This window comes from Nomascus leucogenys, chromosome 15 (genome assembly GCF_006542625.1).
Source record: "Nomascus leucogenys isolate Asia chromosome 15, Asia_NLE_v1, whole genome shotgun sequence".
NCBI lineage: Eukaryota > Metazoa > Chordata > Mammalia > Primates > Hylobatidae > Nomascus > Nomascus leucogenys.
Genome location: NC_044395.1, coordinates 59,447,523 through 59,474,691, shown reverse-complemented (window position 1 = coordinate 59,474,691; position 27,169 = coordinate 59,447,523). Strand labels below are relative to the sequence as shown.

The 27,169-nt window shown below is 39.7% G+C and overlaps 1 protein-coding gene across 1 annotated transcript in view; it reads right to left on the bottom strand.

Annotated features, from left to right (window-relative positions):
* Window positions 1-23,736, bottom strand: part of GDPD4 (glycerophosphodiester phosphodiesterase domain containing 4) — a 73,001-nt gene extending 49,265 nt beyond the window's left edge. Inside the window, 9 exon segments of the mRNA XM_004090612.2 lie at window positions 4,206-4,288; window positions 4,675-4,820; window positions 5,633-5,710; window positions 7,256-7,349; window positions 7,421-7,519; window positions 12,262-12,321; window positions 15,402-15,495; window positions 21,420-21,523; window positions 23,548-23,736. Coding sequence (XP_004090660.2) covers window positions 4,206-4,288; window positions 4,675-4,820; window positions 5,633-5,710; window positions 7,256-7,349; window positions 7,421-7,519; window positions 12,262-12,321; window positions 15,402-15,495; window positions 21,420-21,523; window positions 23,548-23,736 — 947 coding nt within the window.
* Window positions 23,737-27,169: the final 3,433 nt, after the last annotated feature.

Genomic DNA, 27,169 nt, shown 5'->3' with positions numbered 1-27,169 from the left:
GGTATTCTAATTGCCAAATGAAGAAAGTGTTTCAAAAATGAAGGACTACTCAAATGCTGAGAGGTTAAGATGAAAACTGAAAATTTACTATGATGTTTAAGAAGTTTGAGGTCCCTGATAACTTAGTAAGAGCTCTGAGAAGTGGTGTAGAAGAAGCCTGGTTGGGATAGCCTCAAAAAGGATTAAAAGTTATCCAAAACAAAGGGGAGGACTGAGAGAAGGCAAAGAAAGGCAACGTTGGAGTTCAAGACACTCACCCTAAAATATGACTGAGGAGGCCAGAAGATGCCATCCCACTATATACATCTTTGGCATATTGATTATTTTGAGCTGGTTATTTTGAGAAACTGCAGACACAGGAGAAGCTCTGAAAAGTTGCCCTTTTGTAAAGGAAATTTGTATTTATAAAGGAAATTTTCATTAGTAAAAGTATCTGTACCAATAAGAGAGCTGCTCTGAAATCATTTTATTATCAAGAGACTTATATCTGTATAATAAGACAACCTTTATTCACCACACATTTTCTTCCCTCTTCTTCCCACAATTTGTCACTGCCCCCACATAGCCCCTATTCCTTTCTATAGCTCAGGAAACCATACAATCTTCAATCATCTGGCCTTTTCCTTGAGTTCCAAATTTTTGTGGGACTCCCATGTGTACATACGTAATTAAAATTATTTTTCTCCTGTTAATCTGTCTTATGCCAATTTAATTTGTAGACTAGCCAAAGAACCTAGAAGGGTGGAGACTAACACAAACTTTTGCACCTCTAGAGCAGTACAGACCACTCTTTGGAGGAATGTTGCTTAAAAGAAAGTGAAGACATGGGGCATAAACTGGAGCAGGATATAGGGCCTAGAAAAGTTTTAAAATGTCAGAATGGATCATCTTCTGATTTTAGAATCAGTTTGTCTATATCTTTTCTTAAAAAAGCTGACGAGATTCTTTTCTTTAAATTCTATTTTGAGAGGACTGTAGATTCACATGGGTTTGTAAGAAATAATACAGAGAGATCCTATATACCCTTAGCCCATTTCCCCCAGTAGTAACATCTTGCATAACTATACTATACTATCACAAGGAAACTGACATTGATAAAATCTATGACCTCATTCAGAGTTCATTCATTTTACATGAACTTATTTGTATATTTAGTTCTATATTTAGTTTACATGAACTTATTTGTATATTTTGTTAATTTTATCACATGTGCAGACATATCACCACCACCACAGTCAAGATACAGAACAGTAAATATATAAGAAGAGTTCTGTGTTACCTTTTAAAGTGGGAGCCACCTCTCTCCCTACTTCACCCCTGGAAACCATTGATTTTTCTCCATCCCTTTAATTTTGTCATTTGAATGTGATCTTCAAATGGAATCATACAGTATATAACCTTTTGAGACTGGCTTTATTCACTCAACTTAATTCCCATGAGGTCCATCCAAATAGCAGCATGTTTCAATAGTTCATTCTTTTTTTTTTTTTTTTTTTTTTTTTGAAACAGAGTCTCGCTCTGTCGCCCAGGCTGGAGTGCAGTGACGCCATCTCGGCTCACTGCAAGCTCCGCCTCCCGGGTTCACGCCATTCTCCTGCCTCAGCCTCTCCGAGTAGCTGGGACTACAGGCGCCCACCACCACGCCCGGCTAATTTTTTGTATTTTTTAGTAGAGACGGGGTTTCACCATGGTCTCGATATCCTGACCTCGTGATCCGCCCGCCTCGGCCTCCCAAAGTGCTGGGATTACAAGCGTGAGCCACCGCGCCCAGCCCATTTTTATTGCTGGGTAATATTCCACAGTATGGATGAACACAGTTTATTTAATCATTAAACCTCTTAAAGGACATTTGGGTTGTTTCTAGATTTGGGCTATTACAAATAAAACAGCTATGAAAATTAATGTAAAGTTTTTTTCTATATGAACATTGTCTTCTTTTCTCTGGAATAAATGCCCAGGAGTACAATTTCTGGGGTGCATGGTAAGTACATAATGTGCCACATAATGACATTTCAGTCAACAACGGACCTCATATATGACAGTGGCCCCATAAGATTATAATGGAGCTGAAAATTTCCTATCACCTAGTGACTTTGTAGCCATAATATTGTAGCACAGTACATTACTCATATGTTTATGGTGATACTTGTGTAAACAAACCTGTACAGCCAATCATATAAAAGTATAGCACATACAACTACAGATAGTACATAATACCTGATGATGACAATAAACAACTGTTACTGGTTTATATATTTACTACACTACACTTTTTACTGTTATTTTAGAGTATATACATTCTATTATATATTTAAAAAATTAAATGTAAAACAGCCTCAGGTTGTCCTTCAGGAGGTATTCTAGAAGGCATTGTTTTCATAGATGACCGCTCCATGCATGTTATTATCCCTGCAGACACTGCAGTGGGACAAGATGTGAAGGTAGAAGACGGTGATATTAATGATCCTGACCCTGTGTAAGCCTAGGCTAATGTGTGTGCTTGTGTCTTAGTTTCTAACAAAAAAGTTTAAAAAAATTAAAATAGAAAACAGCTTAGAGAATAAGGTTACAAAGAAAGAAAATATTTTTGTACAGCTGTACAATGTATTTGTGCTTACACTAAGTGTTATCACAAGAGTCAAAAAGTTACAATAAGCTGGGGTTAATTTATTATTGAAGAAAATTTTTTTATGAATTTAGCACAATCTAAGTGTACAGTGTTTATAAAGTCTTCAGTAGTGTACATAATGTCCTAGGCCTTCACATTCACTTACCACTCACTCACTGACTCACCCAGAGCAACTTCCAGTCCTGCAGGCTCCATTCATGGTAATTGCCCTATACAGGTGTACCATGTTTTATCTTTTATATTGTTATTTTTACCATACTTTTCCTATGTTTGGATATGTTTAGATACACAAATACCTACCATTGTTCTACAATTGCCTGCAGTATTCAGTACAGTAATATGCTGTACAGGCTTGCAGCTGAAGAGTAACAGGTCATACCATATAGCCCAGGTGTATAGTAGGCTATGCCATCCTCTATGATGGTCACACAATGATAAAATTGCCTAACAACACATTTCTCAGAACGTGTGCTCATCATTAAGTGAGATATGACTGTATTTAGTTTTGTAAGTAACTGCCAAACTTACTTGGAGTGGCTATAGAATTTTATGTTTCCACCAGGAACATATGAGTGATTCAATTTGTCTGCCAGCATTTACTGTTCTTGCTATTTTTTAATTTAGCCATTCCGATAGGTGAGTAGTATTAGTTTTAATTTGCACTTTCCTAAAGGCTAATGCAGTTGAACATCTTCTCATGTACTTATTTGCTATCTGTATATTCTCTTCAGTGACATATCTACACATGTATTTCGCCCATTTTCTAATTGGATTGTTTGGTTTGTTTTTGTTTTCATTTTACTGTTGAGTTTTGAAAGTTTATATATCCTAGATACAAGTCTTTTGCCAGATATGTGTTTTACAAACATTGTCTCCCAGTCTGACACTTGTCTTTTCATTCTCCTCATAGGGTCTTAGAGCAAAAGCTTTTCAGAATGAATTCCCTGGAATTTTCTTCTTCCCCCATCTCTGCTTGGTAAAATGGTATTTTTCCTTCGAGGCTCAACCCAAACACAACTTTGAGCATATAGATTTTTTTTTTCCCCACACAACAGGAAGCGACCTTTTCCTCCACTGAGGTTCCATTGCACTTATTTTTCTCTGGAAGGCTCTTGCCACAAATGGCCTTATTCTGTAGTTATCTGTAAACATTCCATGTCTCCTTCACTAGCTGGAACATCTTTTAGGTATGACTATATCTTATTCATTTGCATCTCCCAAGCACTCAGAAGGAGGCCTGGAATACAGCAAATGCTCAAGGAATGTTAAATAAATTGCTAAGGTAGTACACAGAGTGAAGTGGTAAGCACGGTTTGCAATGGGGTCATATTTGAATCATGTGTGAAGACTATATCCAGTGTGTCTGATTTGTAACCCTGTCATTGAAAACATGGAGACGCAGAGGTGCGGTTTGTGAGATGTGGTTCATCTGTGTAGTATGTGCACATATGCCATATGAACACAGGAACAACTCCCCAGGGCTTGCTGTCTCTACACCTCAGGCCAGGCTGGTTCTCTTTCACAGCATTGAACTTATCTCCCCTCCTCCCCTCACCCCAGTTCCCTGCTTTCTTACCTTAAGCGTGTATCAGTCTCCAATCCATGGGCCCCATGTTCAACAGCTTTCTCAAAGGACATCATGGTATTCTCAGGCCCCAACTGTAGAAGAAAAGGACATCAGGCCCTAAGCCTCAGAGTCTCTCCTCCCAGCATTCCTTTTGTGGTAGGGGTAGAGCCCAGTAGGATTTTGGGGAGCAGAGCTTGGCTCTCTCAGATCTCCTTTCAAAATCTGTATACCCTCCGTCCAAGCCGATTCTGGGGCTCTGCTCATCTGAGACAATGTCACTGGGCACAGTAAAGAGAAATGGACTGGGAGTTAGGTGGCCTGGATTCAAGTCCAACCTTTACAATGAACTCTTTATTCTTGCCATCTTAATGCAATCACTTTTTCTCTCCAGGGGCTCCCATGGTTCTCAGTTTTCTTCTCTTGACCACATACCCCATACATACTTATTTTCACCCATGTTCATCATGCTCAGACCTACCATGGGTGCACCTCTATGTCCAAAGATCGTTGGCTTGGGCCCCAAATTCTCCTTCTCCTGAATGCAGGGAGAATAAATCCCCAGTGGCATCAAATAGAGACTTAAAAGGATAAGAAGAAAGGGTAATCCAACAGCCACTTGTAGACCTGAAAAATTTGGAAGGAAGGGGAAGTGGGGAAAAAAAAAGATAAAGAGAGATGGAAAATCATTCCAAGCAAAGCAGCCGTCTGAGTAAACCCACAGTCCATGGGTTTCATTGACTGTGTACTGGCTAATTTACTTTCTATTTCTGTGACATTTCCACTTACTTCCAGGGATTTGGATATAGAAGTATAGAACTGTACAAATATAGGGCATTATTATTAAGGCAACTTTACTGGAACTGGAAATGGACAGAGGGCTCAATTGTACAGGGGCAGATAGGGAAGGAAAGGAAGGAGAAGGGATGTTAAGGAGCGGCTTCTCAGGAGGAGGAGGAGCTTGGCTGATTCTAAGAAAGCCCCAGAGTCTGTAAAGATCATCCTAAAACATCTGTATATTTAAGGCAGTACAGTATAGTGGAAAGGGCACTAATTGGCAGAAATCTGGGTTTAAAGCCAAGTTCTGCCACTTCCTAATTGTGTGACTAAGGACAACTTAACCTCTCTGAATCTTCATTTTCTTCTGTAAAATGGGGCTGTCCTGCTGCTTATATCAACCTTACAGGTTGTTATGACAGTGTTGACTCATAATAGTTACTCTACAAATATTAATCATTTGCTTCCCCTCCTTCCCTCCCTCCCTCTCCCTCTCGTGCATACACACACATTCACATACAGAGCCTGTACACAATGCCTGAGATAACCAGCCATTCCCCAAGACTTACTATTTTAGACCTCTGAGAATTTTACCCATTTGTACATTTTCAAGTTACCACCTGTGCTTCAGTGACTTTCAGATCTCAGTCTCCAGCTCTAACCTCTTAACCTTGTGATTACATTACATTTCTTGAGTCTTTTTTTCTCAGAATGTGTCATCCTGTATCTTCTCATTCTAACTAAAATTTAGGAAGTGAAAAAGAAAAGAGTTCATTATTGTCCCCTTTAAGCCCTTGCCCCGAAATACTTTCTAAAATTTACCCTCCACACACAAGCATATATATATATATATATATATATATATATATATATATATATACACACACACACAATGGCAGCACTATCTATGCAGTCTTTCTCTTGCCTGCACACCCCCACAGGTCAGAAAGCAAATACCTCTTATTTTTTTTTTTTTTTTTTTACTGAATTTTTTTTTTATTATACTTTAGGTTTTAGGGTACATGTGCACAATGTGCAGGTTTGTTACATATGTATCCATGTGCCATGTTGATTTCCTGCACCCATTAACTCGTCATTTAGCATTAGGTATATCTCCTAATGCTGTCCCTCCCCCCTCCCCCCACCCCACAACAGTCCCCGGAATGTGATGTTCCCCTTCCTGTGTCCATGAGTTCTCATTGTTCAATTCCCACCTATGAGTGAGAACATGCGGTGTTTGGTTTTTTGTCCTTGCGATAGTTTACTGAGAATGATGTTTTCCAGTTTCATCCATGTCCGAATACCTCTTATTTAAAAAAGAGGAAAAAGGAGACCCAGAGAGAAGAAGGTCCTATTGGTTTATCCATAGAGTGGTGAAAGATAATTCCATTCTCAAAACAGTTTAGTGTACAGATCCAGTTCTTTTGATTCCATTACACTGGGGCAAACGATGAAGAGGAAACCAGTGACAGAGACAGACATTTAACCTTCTGCTGTAAGTCCTCAGGTATGACATGGTCTCACAGGGGACTGCTTTGAGTTACTTGGATGTAAGCAGAAATCTCCGCACCTAGTATTAGTTGAAACTACTAATATTTGCTGGGCACAGTGGCTCACGCCTGTAATCCCAGCACTTTGGGAGGCTGAGGCAGGCGGATCACGAGGTCAAGAGATTGAGACCATCCTGGCCAACATGGTGAAACCTCATCTCTACTAAAAATACAACCAGGCGTGGTGGCGCACACCTGTAATCCCAGCTACTTGGGAGGCTGAGGCAGGAGAATTGTTTGAACCCAGGAGGTTGCAGTGAGCCGAGATTGTGCCACTGCACTCTAGCCTGGCAACAGAGCAAGACTCTGTCTCAAAAAAAAAAAAAAAGAGAAGAAAAAGAAAAAGAAACTACTAATATTTGAATATAAATGGAAAGAACTGTTCCTTGTACCAGCACTTTGGTCAAGTAAAATTAAAACGGCCTCTACTGCGTCACCCACCATCCATCTTCAGACAGTCAATGTATAATAATGTAGAGAAAGATCTTGTTTTTCCAAAAAAAGAATCCCTCTTTAGAAGAAGGTCTGTTTGGCCACAGAAATACTACGACAGGCCACTGGCCACTATGACAGGGTAGTGAGTGAAAGCACAGGAGCACGCCTGAGTAACAAGCTAAATGAATTTCAACGAGGCATACGGGCAGCTAGTTCCCAAGCTTCTGTTTTCCTGAGTGGAGTATGCAAGCTAAAGCCAGAGCTGAAGAAATAGGCAGGGTTCTGCCCTATGTGACATACCTTCTCTTTCCAAACGTGCCACGTAGAAGGCCACAGGCCAGAAAAGGATAACCATCACAGTTATGCTGACCAGGTGCACGTAGGGAGCAAAGATCTGTGAGAAAGCCAAAAGTCAGGCTGGATACATCTAGACAGCTAGTGCTGGAGCTATAGGATGATGCTTACCTGCAGTCACACCCCAGCTACCAGCCATCTTTCTTTCCAGAATTTGCATATAATGAACATTAAAATGACACACAGAAGAATCACTAGCAGAATCAGGATCTAGGGAAGCAGAAAAAAATCTCCTGACTTCAAGCACTAGGCTTGGATCAGAACTGTCCTCAGGAATTGTATGTGTGTCTTCACAATGTCAGGGACCTTATCTGCTTCCTCATTCTTTTAACATAATAATGTAGAGAAAGATCTTGTTTTTCCTGCAAATCCCCAGTATTAGATGGAACCAATCATTCACCTTCTTTGCTTCTAAGTCTTTGCTGTACAGCATGGCTGGAAAAAATTACACAGCTAATTTACCATTACTAATTTACTATCTCCAGCCTCAGCTGGGTCCTCAACATTGCTTGGTATCTCTTACTCAGATTCAACAGTTGCCATTAAAGTCTTCACCATTTCTTTAGAACTCAATTGTATACTCAATACAATTATAAGTAAATAATACTCTGTAATTGCCTTTTCAATGTCTGTTTTCCCCAACAGACTATCAGCTTCATGAAGTCAAGGTTAATATTGGTGTTGTTTATGATTACACCCTCAGCGTCCTGCAGAATGTCTGGCACACAGTAAGCAGCCAATAAGTATTTATTAAACAGATGAAAAAACCTGCCTGCCAGAACACTGTATACTTCAGACAGAAAGAACATTGAGACCAAGAAGACCTAATTTTCCTAACTTCCTCCCTTTCAAATGTATAGTTTTCCTACATCTGTGCTGCCCTCTAGACAGTACTCTCTCTCCTTTCCATAATCTCTACATCTAAAATAATTGAATCCATAATTAAGTCTTTCACAACTCTTTGCTGACTTCAATGATAAATTCTACCAGACATTTAAGGAAGAAATATTTCCAATCTTTAACAAACTCTTTCAGAGAACAGAAAATGACAGAATACTTTATAGCATCTCATGAGTCAACAAAACATTATACCCAAATTTAACAAGGACATTATTACAAGAACAGAAAATACATACATAGATGAAAAAATTTTAAACAACCTATTAGGAAAAACTAAATGCATCACAACACAAAAGTTGAATTGCCAGAGTCATAAGAATCACAGATCTTACCCAACACCAAACTTCACTATGGATTTAAAGGATACAGGAAATCACAGGGGACAGATAAAAGATTTTCCAGTGGCAGGCTGGGAGCGGCGGCTCACATCTATGATCCCAGCACTTTGGGAGGCTGAGGCGGGTGGATCACCTGAGGCCAGGAGTTCGAGATAAGCCTGGCCAATATGGTGAAACCCCATCTCTACTAAAAATACAAAAATTAGCCAGGTGTGGTTGCGCACAACTTTAGTTCCAGCTACTCGGGAGGCTGAGGAGGGAGAATCACTTGAACCCAGGAGGCAGAGGTTGCAGTGAGCTGAGATTGCGCCACTGTACTCCAGCCTGGGCAACGGAGTGAGACTCTGCCTCAAAAAAAAAAAAAAAAAAAATTTCGAGTGAATATGATCATGTCAAATGCAGCTACTCATATACGGTCTTTCCTCTCCTGTATTAGTATACATTCTGGTTTTGGACTTAAAATGTAAGGTGTGTTTTGAGCAAAATATGAAGAAACACTGCTTCACAGGAGTCATTTTGGTTTTCTGATTATAGAGCATCATTATTTTATATTCCATTAATTATATAACTTTAGCCAGCCATGACTTCTACCACATGAACCTATATAATTCCAGGTTTGTTTACAATAAAACCAACCTAAATATATCTAGGTATATCCTGCTAGAAATTTTTGCAGATAAGGAGCTGACAAATATCTTTAGTTTGTTTACCAGGAGGTCAGGTTATTAGCAAGTTTACAAGGAGTTTGGGTTGATGCCATTCACTTCTCTCTGGGCATCTGTAGGTAGAAGGGGAAGGGGTTCTAGGCCTGGTGCTAATGCTTTTCTTCCTAAATTTATTCTGAGTACAATAAAACTGAAATTCCAAGCCCCACAAAATCTCCCTTGCCAATAAAATCAGTCTCTCCTCAGAAGTCTGATAAGCCTGGTCCTTCCTGGTTTGAAGACCTGAAGACTCAACCAACGTAGTTAACTTCCAAGGGAATGCCAACTCTTAACAATCACCCTGCACTTTTCATTGCCTTCAGACTCTGTGAACTAGATCCCAGAATGCCTCAGAAGATGAAGGCTTAGAAAACAAGATTTTACTAACAAATATTGGCAAAAATCCTGTAGAATATGTGTGGGAGTGAATTCTAAGGGTGCTAGATAAGGAAAAGAGAACATAATTTTAGATCAGACTAAATTTATTGATATGGGTGCACTTACCAGAGATTCTGGATTTAATATCCTAGAATCCAGGTATTAAGCAGTTCAAAGAGGTTCTGAATGTTTGGTTATCTGAAGCCTAGGCTCATTGGTAGCCTATACTCAATGAAATTGGGATGCCAGTAATTTCTTAGTATAATATAGAAGAAATAATAAAAGATTTATTAAGAAAAGGTGCTAGAACGGTATCACCTATGATCAGCTAACCTACTCCCTATATTGCGTTTTTTGGGAGGTCTCAGAAGACGCTGGTGAGGAAAGTGTCAGCATCCTTGAAGAGCACTGTGGTGGCCATCCTGTATGCCTGAAAAAAGGTGAGAGATGCTGCCACTAAAACAGTCTTCCTGATTTCAAAGGGGATGATGTGCTTCTGCTGTGGCAGAGGCCAAGTAGCAGTACTTAACTGGCACAGGCAACATAAGCATAGCTTTTATAATAGACACAAACCTGGAATGGTAATCAGAATGTTTTCAGGGATTCTTGGTATTGGTTAATTTATCATGGTGTCTCAACTCCAAAATAGATGTTGGATATCAATAAAGCCTATTTGTTCAATTTTCAAATCTATATTCTTTCCCTAGAAAATCTCATGGCTTCAAGCTCCATCTATTCTAACAACTCTAAATTTATATTTCCAGTTCATACTTCTCATTTGAGTAAGAGGATATTGATATGGCTTGGATCTGTGTTCCCTCCAAATCTCCTGTTGAAATGTGACCACCAATACTGGAGGTGGGCACAGTGGGAGGTGTTTGGATCATGGGGACAGCTCCCTCATGAATGGCTTGGTGCTGTCCTTGCAGTAATGAGTGGGTTCTCATTCTGTGAGTTCACATGAGATCTGGTTGTTTAAAAGGGCCTGGCACCTCCTCCTCCTCTTTCTTGCTCCCTCTCTTGCTATGTGATATGCTGGCTCCCCGCTTGCCTTCCACCGTGATTGTATGCTTCCTGAGGCCCTCACCAGGACCAGATGCCAATGCTATGCTTCCTTTACAGCCTGCAGAACCATGAGCCAAAATAGACCTCTTTTCTTTATAAATTACCCAATCTCAGGTATTCCTTTATTAGCAATGCAAATTGACTGAGTCAAGACTTAAGGGGACCACTCAAGAGTTTGAAATGTTTCTGGATTTGGGGAAATAAAAGAAATACAAGAAATGGTATCAACACTATGCCTGATGTTCTCACTCATATTTGGGAGGTAAAAAAGCTGATCTCATGGAAGTAGAGAATAGAATGATAGTTACCAAGGGCTGGGAAGGGTGGGTCAGAGTGGGAGAAATGAAGAGGGGTTGGTTAACGAGAACATACCATTAGATAGAAAGAATAAGTTCTAATGTTTTATAGTATAGTAAGGTGACTACAGTTAGCAATAATTTATAATATAAAATAGCTTCAAAATAGTTCAAAAAAGTTTCAAAACAGCTAGAAGAGTTGAAGTGTTCCTAACATAAAGAAATGATAAACGCTTGAGATGACGGATATCCTAAATTCCCTGATTTGAGCATTATACATTGTAGGCTATATCAAAATTATCACATGGATCCCACAAATATGTCTAATTACTATGTATCAATTTTTAAAAACCATACCCAAAAAAGTCTATAAAAAAGCAAGAGGCTGTCACTGGAGCTGCTCAAGCCCATGGGAGAACAAAACAAGGATGCTATATTGGAAATATGCTGCATGCCTGCAGATGGTGGGGCAAAGCTGACTGTCCTCTGGGGACCAGATACAGACCCTGTGAAAGAAATCATGCTGGTGTTATTTTAAAGATATCCAAACCCAAGAGAGGGTAAAAAGGACTCCAAAAAAGAAATTTCAGGGGGCTACAGGACGACAGGCATTGACTCCACCAAGAGAGTTATAGTCAAGATTCTCAGTAGGATTTCTGAAAACACACATAGAAAAAGTCCACGGGAAAAGAAGCAACTGTATGTTTACCCGGAAATCAACCCGATTCCCTTCTCCCCTCTCCTTGTGAGACTGTGCTCGTTTCTCCATCTCCTCTTCCCCTGGACCCCACTCAGGCGGAAAAGAGGTAGAACGACCACCATGCCCTCTCTGCCGCTATGGGCTTCAGGCCCAAATAGGGGAGGGGAAACATTTTAAGGTTAATAAAGTTGGAGCTTAGGTTATTACAGTGAACTGAAATTTTTAATCACTGAAATGAGACTATTCTTGTGACTAAAAAGTACTGGGAAATGAATGGAATGAGTGCCTAAGATTTTAATGGAATGGGAAGAACAGGGCTACAGATTGAGTTTAATAGGAAGTAGTGAGAACAAATAAGAGTTTGGGTTCAGCTCGGGTTCAGCTCCTTCCATAAATCAGTTGCAACGTTAGAAATTTAATTATTTCAGTTAATATGGTGTAAGTAAATCTCTTCTCTCCAAGGAGAACAATAACAGAGAAGACACAGAACTGAGTACCAAGGAGCATGTTCAGGCCTGGTCTAAGATTCAGTCCTGGTCTAAGGTTTCCTATGTGGATTCAGATGTCCTACCTTATGACACAAGTGCAGGTATAGTTCAATCCCTTCCCAAATCAACAAAAATCCAACTAACTGCAAAAGCAAACAAGAGAAAAAGAGTTATTTTGAAATCACCAAGTTGCCACCCAAAGCACTGTTCCTACAGCTCCAAATTCCATTCACAGTCTGGTAGAACACTCACTTCTTGCTATACCTGTACTTTATTTAGTCTCTGGGAGTTTTCCATGCTGTTTGCCTGAAAAAGCTCCCTCTCCCTATGCCACTGACTCTTCAAAGCCAGTTCAAATCTCACCTCCTCCTATTTATAACTTTCACCCGCAACCTCAGGAAGAATTCTGTGTTATCTTCTCTAAGATTTCATAACAACTACCACACTGATACTCTTCCTGAGTTCCTGCCCATTTCTTTGCCCTGTGAGGAACCTTACTCCTGGTATTACTTGGACTCACTTGTAAGAGAAGAAAGGTCAGGAGGCAGCCCTTCCAAGGACTCTTGTTTCGGGGAATCAGGGCTGTTGTTACAACTGTCAACCACTGTTGTTAACACTGGTATAGATTCAATAAATCTTGACTTTTAATCTAAATCTAGCCAGTCACCAAGTCAATATAAAGATAGAAACAGAGAACTGGAGTCCTCAGATGCCTAGGATATTAATGATAATTTGATGTGAAAGGCACTTACTTCTTTATCAAAATAATTTCATGTGTATTTCATTTGTTCTTTACTTAACCCTATACCATTTTATTAAATATTATCATTCTTATTTGAAAAAAAAAATGAAACTGAGGTCAGAAGAGTTACATGCCTTGACCAAGGTTACACAGTAACCTAAAGATAGAACTAGAAATAGAATCCAGGTCCCCCTCCTTTTTCACTATTGTTGCCATTGTATGTATCCAAAAAGAGGTAGGGTAGAGTAGAAAGTTTGTTAAAATATATTGCTTTATTGGACACCAGAATTCATTCCCACCTTAGAACCTAACTATACCATTTCATGTTTATTGTGCATAAAAGTGGTACAATTCAGTGGTCAGAGTTTGCCCTACAGCACATCCTTCATCTACATTTTCCCCATGTAAAACAAAAAGTTTCTAATTGGTATCTCTGCCTATAGCCACCCTCCAAACCACAACATCGAGAATAATTTTCCTAAAATAGAAAACTGATTTATATCAAAGGTCTTAGCCTTTCTTTCCAGGCCTTCCAAAATCTCACAAACCTATCTTTTCAGCCATGTTTCCTTTTTTTTTTTTTTTTTTTTTTTTGAGACAGAGTCTCACTCCAGGCTGGAGTACAGGGTGGCTCGATCTCAGCTCTCTGCAAGCTCCGCCTCCCGGGTTCACGCCATTCTCCTGCCTCAGCCTCCCGAGTAGCTGGGACTATGGGCACCCGCCACCACGCCCGGCTAATTTTTTTTTTTATATTTTTAGTAGAGATGGGGTTTATCGTTTTTTATTGGGTCTATTTGATTCTTCTCTCTTTTCTTCTTTATTAGTCTTGCTAGCGGTCTATCAATTTTGTTGATCTTTTTAAAGAAACAGCTCCTGGATTCACTGATTTTTTTGAAGGGTTTTTTGTGTCTCTATTTCCTTCAGTTCTGCTCTGATCTTAGTTATTTCTTGCCTTCTGCTAGCTTTTGAATGTGTTTGCTCCTGCTTCTCTAGTTCTTTTAATTGTGATGTTAGGGTGTCAATTTTAGATCTTTCCTGCTTTCTCTTGTGGGCATTTAGTGCTATAAATTCCCCTCTACACACTGCTTTAAATGTGTCCCAGAGATTCTGGTATGTTGTGTCTTTGTTCTCGTTGGTTTCAAAGAACATCTTTATTTCTGCCTTCATTTCATTATTTACCCAGCAGTCATTCAGGAGCAGGTTGTTCAGTTTCCATGTAGTTGAGCGGTTTTGAGTGAGTTTCTTAATACTGAGTTCTAGTTTGATTGCACTGTGGTCTGAAAGACAGTTTGTTATCATTTCTGTTCTTTTACATTTTCTGAGGAGTGCTTTACTTCCAACCATGTTAGCCAGGATGGTCTCGATTTCCTGACCTTGTGATCCACCCACCTCAGCCTCCCAAAGTGCTGGGATTACAGGCATGAGCCACAGCGCCTGGCCCGCCATTATTCTTCATTATGCCCTACATACTAACAGAACTGACCTTTCCCTCTCAGCAAGACATCCTACATTTTCTGTCTTGCTTAGTCATGAAGTTCCCTCAGCCCACAATGTTCTTCCTCATTATCATATCTGTATGTCCAAATCTAACATTCCTTTAAGATCCCACCCCAGTGACAAGGAATAGTTATAACTTATATCTCACATCTACCTCTATGAAGGGCACTGCATGAAAACAGAAATTGCTTAGCTTTTATTGATCTCCGTATACTCAGCACTTCTCACAATGTTCTACTCATATAATGATTAATAAGTTTTGTTGAAAGAAAAAGTTCATGCAAATACCAACGGATTTGGGGGCTAGGTTCTTCTGCATCAGACAAGAATTCAATAGAGAAAGGAATGGTGAAGTCAGAGAAAGTTATCTGCCCTATGTATAAATGGGCACTGCAAAACTGTCTAAAGTTATCCTCCCATTTCCACAGACTTTTCTCTTACCTGGCATAAATTTCTCACACTAAGTGACACTACTATGTTATGCAACAGAAGCAAGGTCACACTATTGCCAAAGGCTTTTGCTAAACTGTACTTTGCATCTGGGCTAGGTGACTAGCATTTGTACATTAGAACAAATTTAACAAATAAGCAAATTTTTATAAGACCCAGAAAGACTGATTTTCAGAAGATGGGACATGAGATGAGTAAAGATACTGCTGCTGTGAAGCTATGGGTATCTAAAATGACAATATTGAGGGAACCATAGGATAGGGTATGAAACAAGGAAATAGAAAAAGGATGTTCCATTACACTTTCAAAGGGCCAAACTGGCAAGACACAACCTCTAACAGAACAGGCTTTCCTTCCACGCCCTATTCCTTGTGCCTAAAATTCAACTAGCTAATGTAAATCCCAACTCTACTAAAACAAGAGTGATCTTAGGTTCTGAGAGCCCCCAGTAGCAACTGGATACTATACCACAGGCAGGAACACCTCATCAGGCTACTCAGGAAGGGAGTGGAAGAAATAAGAAGCATTACTCACCAACAGCAATGAAGAGTAGGCAGTCAGGATCCCAGCTAAACTCAGAATAAAAATAGACCAGAAAAACCAGTATCCTGTTCCTAGAAAAGTGACCCTGAAAAAAATGTGTTTCAGTTCTTAAAATACTGCAGAAATCAGTAGCATCTGTGTCAAGGATGGGGACAAAACCAGACTAGATAAGGCGTAAGAAAATGTAGGGAGATAAAAAGAAGCAGTGTGTGAACAGCAGCTTTTGCGGATAATTATATGAGGAGTTTTAAAGTTGTGTTCTGTAGGCAATTGGGGATGTTCATGGGGTCTGTAAACGCAGTAGGATTTTAAGTTATTTAGAATACATATTTAAAAATTATGTCCTCTTTTAAAAAATAACATAATACAGAAATTTGGGAATACCGGAAGAGAAACAATACATCCCATAAATTTACTGCCTGAACAAAACTAACACTTTACACTTTGGCAGGCTCCTTGTCCACATGCATATGTATTTTTGGGCATAACTGCAATCACAGCCACCATATTTTCTAAAAAAGCTCCAATTTTTCTGTTCCTAATGTAGCATATGAGAGAAAATTGTTAATGATTTGTTAGGAGATACAATGTTATATTTGGTGTAGGTATTACACAAAGAAATTTGAATCTTCATCTCAAGTAAACAGAAATTTCCACCTCTCCGTACAAAACCTGGAGCAATTAAATTTTTTAAGAATTAAACTATAGATTAGTGAACATATAACTACACTAATAAGAATTATAAAGGAAATTCTCTTGGACAAGGGCTGTGAGATAAACTAGGAAGAAACAAACAGGCAAACAGCCTTACTAGCAAAAGGTATCCCAGATCAAGACTGGGAAGAGTGCTCTGTAGAAGATAAGCTCACAATCAGGAATCAGAAAACATGTAAAGGATGTCAACAAATGAACCCTATGAGCCAACAAATAGAAAAACTTTGACCCAAGAAAACATAATTAATAGAACAATCAGAAAAGAGCCATAAAATAAATATATTTAAGATCTTCCATGATGCAAAGGAATGATTCACATCCATGAAACAAGAATAGGATGTTTTAACCCAAGCACAGGTGGTTATCAAAACAACCAGAGATCTTGAAAAAAAATTTTTGAAATAAAAAAAAAAACCATGAAATCTGGCCTTAATAGCACTCTAGATGTAGTCAAAGAATTAATCAGTTTAACCAAATTGTGATATTGACTTCGCTTTCCAAGTAACAAAGAAAACTTAATGTTTGTCATTTCATGGTACTCCTCTTTCTTCTAATCATTTTACTGGTCACATTGATATTTTATTTTAATCCCTTTCAACCTGAAAGGTTTTCTTTTGGATATCCGATCACATGTAAAAATTACTATTAGTTTGGTTTACTTCCAAGCCCTCTCACCAAACTCAGGTGAAGTTCCCACCCCCCAGCAATGGATTATAGGCAAAAGAAGGACCGTGATTTGGCTTTTTCTCTCTCTCCCTCTACTTCTTCCCATCCCGGTAAGTAACTGTACTTACTGTTGGTGATGGTAGTGGTGTGAAAAAAGGGAGTGAAAAGAGTGAGAAGGAGTTTGCTTATGTGACTGCCTGAACATCAGTGGGAGCTGAAAAAGGAAGTCTCCTTTCTTGGCCATCACTTCTTTAAGCTGGGAATATACAATGCCGATGACTATGCAGTAGGCCTACTCTACGTGAATGTGTACAATTTAGGCTTCTTCTGACTTAGTATTTTTAAGCAGTTTTCTCTCCGCTCTGGACCATTGTGTTACATCCCTCTAGCAGCATAATCACACCTCCATTTTGGATGTAGGCCTACTCACTCAACCAAGACAGCTTTATTGGGGCAGCCTAGTCAATGCAACCTACTCATGTAAAATCCATATTTTCTGTTATCATTATAACAATGTTTAAAGAAACCTTCAAGGACCCCTTCCCTGCTTTCTCACAGATGTAAGATGCAGCTTTCTTGAACCTTTCCCCAATACATATTGCAATGTTTTCTATCAGCATCACCAACTATCAGCTGACAGTAACTCTAGATGAGAAAAAAAGACACATTGATGGTGGAGGCCCTAGGAACCCTCACACAGTGAGAAATGGAGAAACAACACACACAGAGGGGAAAAGAGAGAAGTTACAGTTACCCCACCAAAAAATTCTGCTCTTTCTAGCTAAGGGGAACAACTAGAAAAGCTAGACAAAATGTTTTGAAAAATCTAAATGAAAGCATCAGACATCTACCAGACAGTGAAGAACTATGGAGCCAAGATCCAAATAAGGAAGGAAATCCAGAGACAGTGTAGCATTTGGGGTAATTTTTCTCTAGAAGAATTGGCTGAGGTACAGGAAGCTCTTGTAAACTTCACAGGGCTACAGGGGAGAAGGTAATCTCGTAAACACAATACACTTTGATTTGGAACCTTCCAGGGTTACATTCTAGGAGTAAGCACAAACTTTTCCAGTTTGTGACTTGTGGGGAAATGAATCCTAGCTTTGAAGCAGCTAACTGTGTGAACAGATGTTATTAGTCTGCTCCCCCTAGGTACTGCCTTGACAGCGTACACAGCTTAGGCCTCTCCCTAACAGTCATCTTCTATGGGACACGAACGGGGTTATTTTTTAGACAGGGAAAAAAAGATTCTAGATGAAAGATGAGAGGTGCATGATAAAATGAAGAGCAATAAAAAAGTAAATATGTAGGTAAATCTAAAAGAATATTAACTATACAAAACAACAATAATGTCATATGCGGTTGGAAAAGTATGTAGGATTAAAATATATGATGAGAATGGCTTATAACTCAGAAGGAGTTAAATGAAGTTAAGGTGTTTCAAGATCCTTGTATTATCCAGGAAAAGGTTAAAATACTAATATAAGACTTTGGTAAGTCAAGATTACATGTTGTAATTTCCAGGGTAGGTACAAAAAAGACAGCAAGAGTTAGTAGAAGAGAAAATATGGGTATTCCTTCCAATTTAATAGAGGGAAAAAATGAAGGAATAAAAAATACTTAATATAAAATAAGGCAAAAGAGGAAAAAAGAACACAGGGCTGGGTGCGGTAGCTCACACCTGCAATCCCAGCAATTTGGGAGGTCCAGGCGGGCAGATCACTTGAGCTCAGGAGTTTGAGACCAGCCTGGGCAACATGGCGAAACCCTGTCTCCACAAAAAAATACAAAAATTGGCTAGGTGTGGTGGTTTGCACCTGTAGTCCTAGCTACTTGGGAGGCTGAAGTGGGAGGATCGGTCAAGCTTGGGAGGCAGAGGCTGCAATGAGCCAAGATCATCATATCACTGCACTCCAGCCTGGGCAACAGAGTGAGACCCTGCCTCAAAAAAAAAAAAAAACAAAAAAACACAGAACTGATAGGACAGTAGCATTAGGAAGAATATGGATGTAAGCTCAAATAAAATATATTAGTGATATATTAGTACAGAGCTATTTTTCATTTGGAACATAAAGACAAATATTGCCAAACTGGATTTGAGAAACCCAACCATATGCTATTTATAAGAGAAACTTCCAAAACATGAGCTACAGAAAGGTTAAAAAAATAAAGGATGGGGCTGGGTGCGGTGGCTCACACCTGTAATCCCAGCACTTTGGGAGGCCGAGGCAGGCGGATCACGAGGTCAGGAGATCGAGACCATCCTGCCTAACACAGTGAAACCCCGTCTCTACTAAAAATACAAAAAATTAGCCGGGTGAGGTGGCAGGTGCCTGTAGTCCCAGCTACTCGGGAGGCTGAGGCAGGAGAATGGCATGAACCCCAGGGGCGGAGCCTACAGTGAGCCGAGATCACACTACTGCACTCCAGCCTGGGCAACAGCGAGACTCTGTCTCAAAAAAAATAAAATAAAAAAAAAGGATGGAAAAGATAAACCATGCAAAGCTGTATAGCTATATTAGTTATTATACAAAATAGTCTTCAAGTTAAAAACATATGAAGAAAATGAAAGACTATGCTGCAACTTTGCACTAAGATTGAAGACTTCATTGGTACTGAGACTTGTGCCTGATTTACAACACTGCATCCCGGCAGACGAAGATCACAAATTGGGGATGGCTGCAAGGAAGATCATGGAAACTAGCCAGTACGCATCTCAGTCTTGGGAACAATGGTGAGGGTTCCAAGCCATGCTTGTGGTCAGTGAAAAAGCCTGTTGTGAGGGATATTTCTGTAAAATGCCTGGAAGAGCGATTACAAAAAGTAGCTAGAGACCAGTGCTTGACTGAGGCATTGTCTAATGAAAGTAATATGACCAGAGTGACCAGTGTCATTTTGATGACCAGAGTTTCTTCTTACCACCACCACGCTATTTTTGCTGTCTTGTGGTAAGCCCCAGGACTTTGATACTACTCAAGGGATGGGGAGAGAGGCAGAAAGATTTGGATATTAGACTTTGCATAAACCTTGTCAACTATGGATCTCAGACTGGTATTTTAAAATTTATAAATATAAAGAAATGAATTATACCATAGCATTTATATTTTAAATTGAAATACAATTTCTGTGGAATAATTCAGAACTGGCCCATAAATGAAACTGAAGATGAACCAGTGAGAAGGCTAACTGAAAACCCCCAGTGAATAAGTAGGCAAAGGAAAATAAATTTTAAAAGAAATTAGTTAAATAAACTTGTTTTGAAACTAAATGATTCAAATTAAAACAAAAAAATTTCATCAAGAAAAAAATTATGCAATATTAGAATATCTAGTGCTGTCATATACCTGTTTTAAATAGAAATTGCTATAACCTTTTGAGAAAGTACTTTGGCAACAGACATGCTTTTTTTTTTTTTTTTTTTGAGTCAGGGTCTGGCTCTGTCACCCAGGCTGGAATGAAGTGGCATGATCTCAGCTCATTGCAACCTCTGCCTCCCAGGCCCAGGGGATCCTCCCACCTCAGCCTTCTAAGTAGCTGGGACTATAAGCACACATGACCATTGCTGGCTGATTTTGGGGCATAATGAATTTTAACAACGTTTATTCTTCTTGACTCAATAATGCCACTTATGGGAATCTATTCCAGGAACATTAGTCAGAATACAAAGATTTACCTGCATTACTAGTTTACAAAAACAAGAAAATTGGACACACATATAATGCCTAACAATTAAAAATGGCTAAGTGTATTATAGCATCTGTCATGAAATATTTTTAAACCATTTTAAATGATGTTCATTAGGAGTTTAAAAATTTTGTTAAAATGTTTATTTTAAGTGAAAAAAGAAAGCAAAATTATGTATACAATATGAGCATAATATAAAAATAAACATAGAAAAAATATACCAAGTGATTATCTCTCAAGAGTGAGACTAGGCAGATACTGTATTTTCTAACTTTTTGCATTTTACACATAAAATAACAAACCATGTTTTACTTCTACAAAGAAAACAACAACTGTATTCCATTTTTAAAAGCGCCATATCCGAACAGATCCTTCTCCCCCAAATACCAAATAACAAGATTTGCAGGAAGGTTAGAAGACAGCAAGCCAGAAAAGGGCTGGGGACATTCCAGAGTAGGAGTTTAGCCATGAAAGGGTACTGGAAAGGGATACCGGTCACTGTGTTCAGAATCCTAAGAAGCCTCCTAAGAACAGTAGGGAGAGGAAGAGGGTATAGGAGCAGCAGAGAAGGCAGGGTTCAGGGATAGAGATCAGGAAGACCAACTAGTGTCAACATCAGTAATTCAAAGAGACTAAAGAAAAGATACCAGGGAATCATTATCTGAGTAGAAGGACTGTGGATATTGGAAGCATGAAAGATTCCCACTGAGCCATATTTAGTCTAAGTATGAGACTGAACACAGTGGAAGAAAGTACAACAGGTTAGGGTGCTAAGCATCCTACCCCTGCCCCAGAGGCAGGCCTCTCACCCACAAGCTGTGGAAAGCCCAGTTTTGTCCGCCTTCCCTACTATATCACCAGATCTTTTCAGCCTGAGGTAGAATCCAGGTGGCTATCAGACCAAAATGCCCTTACACAAATGAAACTACAAAAAGTGAAACTCACCAGTCAAAGTTAAAGTATTCATTGGATGTTTCTATCCACAGGAACAGCAACATCAGAGACAAGACAAATGAAATCACCAGGCACGGGCAAAATAATTGCTCTTTCTGGGAAGAGAAAAAAGAAATCTAACTTAGCTCCATTTATCCTTGTTACCTCAGCAGTTTCTGTATACACTTGCCAAAGGTCAGCATAGTTGCACTGCCATGCATTACCCTCCTGAGGCTGGAGTGATCACTCTCTTTACCCCTACCAAATCCTGTATATGCCTATTTACAACCTTTCTTACACTGAACTGGAATTATGCATTCATGTTTTATCTGATGCTACACTGTTTCTTCTTTGAGGAAAAGGAACGTCTCTGTATTACCAATACATAGCATCGTTTCTTGAATGCAGCTGGCTCTCAACAATCATCTGTTGAATTCACCTGCCTCTCCAGCTATCAAATGTTTTGTTCAGTAATTAATTTATTGATTCATTCTTCATTAATTAGTTCATTCAGTCATCAATCTACCCCACTGGAGAAGAAAGGGGGAATCAGAGTTAAAGAATAATTTTTTTTAAGTAGCTATTTTGTTCTAGTAAAATGCTAGGGAATTTCACAAGCTACTTTCATTTGATTTATTTCTCATTAGAGCCATATGAGTTGGGCATCAACCTCATTTTTGCAGAAGAAAGCTCAGAGAGGTAAAATAATTGATTCAAGATCACACAGCTAAGAAGTGGCAGGGACAGGACTAGAACCCAGATCTGTGTAAGCTCAAAGCCAAAATGGAGGTTATCATTATGGAGAAGGTACCGCTTTCTCTGAAGGCAAAGAAGTCTCCCTGTGTTAGTTTTGTCCCTTTCTATAAGTCCTCCACACAATCAAATAATCATTCCAAAACACAGCTCAGACTACTTCATCAGCTTGAAGTCTTTGGGGATTCTTTATTCCCAACATGACAGAAGTCAAATTCTTAAAACCACACAACATTGGACCCATATCCCTCTCTAGCTTCTTTTCCCCTCACTTCTTCACATTCATATCCTCTCCTTCATCTAAAATAAACCTTGTATCAATCTCCAAACTCACTATGCCCTTTGACTACTCCTCCAATACCAATTCTTCCACCATCCCCAATTCTCTACCTATCCAATTCTTAATCACCCATCACCTTCTAAAAGGTGGCCCTCCTCTTGGTATGTGCCTGTGTACATGCACATACAGTCATAGCACTTCTCTTACTATATTGAGATTGTGTGTGTACTTATCTTCCCCACAGTAGACTGAATTCCTTAAGAGCAAGAACCATGCCTAAAGCACTTGTATTATCCCCAGTGACTAGCATAGAGGCCAAATATCTGGGCAGGAAAGATACAGTGGGGACAGAAGAACATTCCTGCCTACTCCAGGGAAACCTCCCATTTCCTACCCCTTTCCTTGTGTTCCCCACCTCAGGTATAAGAAATTAATGACCCAATTGGTCTGATGCTGGGACTCTAGCTGGATCATGTTTACAAATAAGTAAAGGTACATGATTTTGCTCTTCTGTTCTCATTTCAGTGTGCTGATCATTTAATCACTTATACCATGTAGCTCACCAAAGGGTTCCAACATATGGCTTACAAATAGAGGCCCTAAAAGAGGCTAGTCCACGTGCCACCATTCAGCCTTACTAGAGTTCTTCCTTAGGAAAAATCACCACTAGCTTGACCAATAATAAAGGAGCACCTTGTTTCTCACTTGCTGTTTTTTTTCTCCTGAGAAGAGAAATTCACAGAGGAGAGCAAATTACAATTCAGGCATCCCTGTAATCCCTAATCAAAAATATCTAATTGCACCCAAACATCACTTTTTCTTCAAGATTCACTGAATGAATAAATGCAAAAGTGAATTAATGAATAAACATAAAAGAGGTAGTAAGGAAAAGTAAAGAATAAAAGTGAAAAATGAAGTGAAGGAAAGAAAATGAAGAAACCAAGTACATGTTTCAGTAAGTTTAACATTGGTGCAATACTTTTATGGAAGAAATGGAGCCCTAGCATCCCCAGTCCTGGAGACCGTAAAGAGCCCTCATGGGGCCAGCGGCCAGCCTATGCTCCCCACATCTGAGAAAATGTGGTCCAGCTCCTTATCATTCTGTACCCAAGTGCAGCAACAAAATCCAACTTTAGTTTTTTCCCATTGTCTGAATTTCCAGAGGCAACTATAGCAGCCAGTAAGGAAGGTGACATAGCACTGGTGGCTGAAGATGTGTGGAATCCATGGATTAAGCTTTTTTGGTTTTCCTGTCTTATTCCTCTTGTGCTCAATCCTGTTGACCTTCTTAAACATGATTCACCCTTTAGCTGGAAAGACAAATAAAATAATCAGGATCTAGTGTAGCTCCCCTTAATGTACCTTATCCCATCATTCTACAGAAAATTTTATCAAAGAGAGATGGATTTTTAAAAAACTGTTTATAATCAAAGATAATATACTGGATTTGGGGCAGAAGAACAGAGTTTCTTCCTACCTTTCCCACTAACTTGTTGAGTGTTTACTGTGATCACTGCATCACTCTAGGTTTAGTTTTCTCACCTCTAAAATGGGACAATATTCCCTGTCCTCACCAACTAATAGATGCTGAAAGAATCAAAATAGATAATATATACAAATGTGCTTCTCAAATTGCAATATGCTGTTGAAATAACTTGAGACGTTAAAGGCACGGGTGAGGTACATGAAAATACCATCTTTGACTAGTAAGTGACTCAGACACACAGCTGGCTGCTCCTTCCCTTTCTCTCCTCTCCCATATGGAATCAGTTAGGGTTAGCTTCAATTATGAATGATGGAATCTTCAAAACAACAATGGCTGAAATGTGACAAATCTATTTTTCCTTTGCCAACATAAAATATTTCAGAGACAGAACAAAATATGTAGTATGTGGCTTCACAATGGCACTGAGAACACAGGCACCCACCACAACCTGCACCTGTGTACATCATCAAGGAGCCTGAGGACAGGCCAACATCACCTGGCACCACTGCCACCACCAATGCCTACCCACATATGCCACCTGGGTACCTATAGACTGACCCACCCATCCTATTGCTGTCACTGCTAGCACCAGTGAATGTTACCTGGGAGACCAAAGACTGGCCCCCTAACACTACTGCCATTGCTGACACCACACATGCTGCCCAGGGCTCCAGGGTCCCACCCACCTGCCCTGCACACTGCTAACAATGCCAGTACCCAAGCAAGCCACCTAGAGACCTAAAAATTGGCCCACTTCGACCTGCTAACACCAGTGCCTGTGTACACTGGCCAGGGGTCCAAGGACAGGAACAATCGGCCTGCCACCACCACCACTGGGGCCTGAGGATTGGCCTGCCTGATTTCCCCATTCCCAGCAAAGCCTCACCGCAGCCTGTGCTAACAACCACAGCCTAAACCACTGAAAAAATCACAGACACCACTGATATTGATTACAGCCAAAGAAATCCCAGGGAGACTATACTACTGGATGAACCCAGAATAAAAACTAAAGTGCCCCACCCAACCAACTCTATAGATACATCTACAAGAAAAAAAAAATCTTCCCTATGAAAGCCAACCCAAAAAATCAGAAAAAGCAACTGTTACAGCAGATGTGCAGATATCAACATAAGGACACAAAACAACATGAAAAAGCAAGGAAACATGACAACTTCGGAGTAATATAATAATTATCCAGCAAGAGATTCCAATGTAAATGAAATGTGTGAAATGCCTACAAATAATTTAAAATAACAATATTAAATATACTCAATGAGATACAAGAGAACACAGATAAATAATACAAACAAATGAGAAAAACAATTCAGAATCCGAATGACATAATTCAACAAGGAGATATTATTTCAGAACCTGAAGACAAGTCATTTGAAATAACCCATAAAGGTGAAAGAAACAGAAGGAGGGGAGGGGAGGGGAGGGGAGGGGAGGGGGAGGAGGGAGAGAGAAAGAAAGAGAAGGAAAAGACGAAGGAAGGAAGGCTGGCTGGGCACAGTGGCTCACACCCAGCACTTTGGGAGGCCAAGGTGGATGGATCATTTGAGGTCAGGAGTTCGAGACCAGCCTGGCCAACATGATGAAATCTCGTCTCTACTAAAAAAATACAAAAATTAGCTGGGCTTGGTAGTGCACATCTGTAATCCCAAGTACTTGGGAGGCTGAGGCAGGAGAATCACTTGAACCTGGAAGGCAGAGGTTGCAGTGAGCCAAGATCGCACCACTGCACTCCAGCCTAGGTGACAGATCAAGACTCTATCTCAAAAAAGAGGGAGGGGAGGGGAAAAGGAGGGAGGAGGGAAAGAGACAGAGAGAGAGAGAGAGAGAGAGAGAGAGAGAGAAAGAGAGAGAGAGAAAAGAAAAGAGAGAAAGAGAGAGAGAGAGAAAGAGAGAGAGAAGGCAGGCCAGCCGGCCATGGTGGCTCATGCCTGTAATCCCAGCACCCTGGGAGGCCGAGGCGGGGGGTGGGGGAATCATTTGAGGTCAGGAGTTCAAGACCAGCCTGGCCAACATGAAGAAACCCCATCTCTACTAAAAATACAAAAATTAGCCATGCATGGTAGTGCACGTCTATAATCACAGTTACTTGGGAGGCTGGGGCAGGAGAATTGCTTGAACCTGGAAGGCGGAGGTTGCAGTGAGCTGAGATTGCACCACTGCACTCCAGCCTGGGTGACAGAGCAAGACTCCATCTCAAAAAAGAAAGGCAGGCAGGCAGGGAAGGAAGGAGGGAGCGAGGGAGGGGAGGGAAAGAGAGAGACAGAAGGAGGGAGGGAAGGAAGGGAGGGAGGGGAAGGAAAGGAGGGAGGGAGGAGGGAGGGAAAAGAATAAAGAAATCCTACATGACATTTTGGAAACCATAAAGTGACCAAGTACTCGAATTTTGGATATTCCAGAAGAAGAGGTGGGGAAAAGCATAGAAAACCTATTTAATAAAATAATCACCGAAAACTTCCCAAGTCTTACAGGGGATTTAGACATCCAGATAGTGGAAGCTCAAAGATCCCCAAATAGATTCAACCCAAAAAGGTCTTCTCCAAGGCACTTTATAGTCAAACTGCCAAAAGCCAAAGACAGAGAATTCCAAAAACAACAAGAGAAAAGAATCAAGTCACATATAAGAGAAACTAGTCAGACTAACAGTGGATTTCTCAGTAGAAATCTTACACGATAGGAGAGGATGGCATGAAAGAAAAACTTTTCTTTCAAAGTACTGAAAGAAAACAAAGACCAAATGGACCTAACAGATATATACAAAACATTTTATCCAACAATTACAGAATACACATTCTTCCCATTGGCACATAAAACATTCTCCAGGATAGACTACATGTTAGGCCACAAAACAAGTCTAAACAAATTTGTAAAAATCTAAATCACATTAAGTATCTTTTCTGACCACAATGGAAAAAAATATAAATCAATAACAAGAGAAATTTTTGAAACTGTAAAAATACATGGAAATTATTTTAACAACATGGTCCTGATTGACCATTGGTCAATGAAGAAATTAAGAAGAAAAAAAAATTATTGAAACAAATGAAATGAAAAAACACATACTAAAACCTATGTGATACAGCAAGAGGAATGCTGAGAGGGAAGCTTATACCAATAAACATTTACATCAAAAGTAGAAAGATTTCAAATAAATAATTATGCACCTCAAGGAACTGTTAAATCAAGAACAAACCAAAGCCCTTCTATTTCTCAACAGAAGACATACAAATA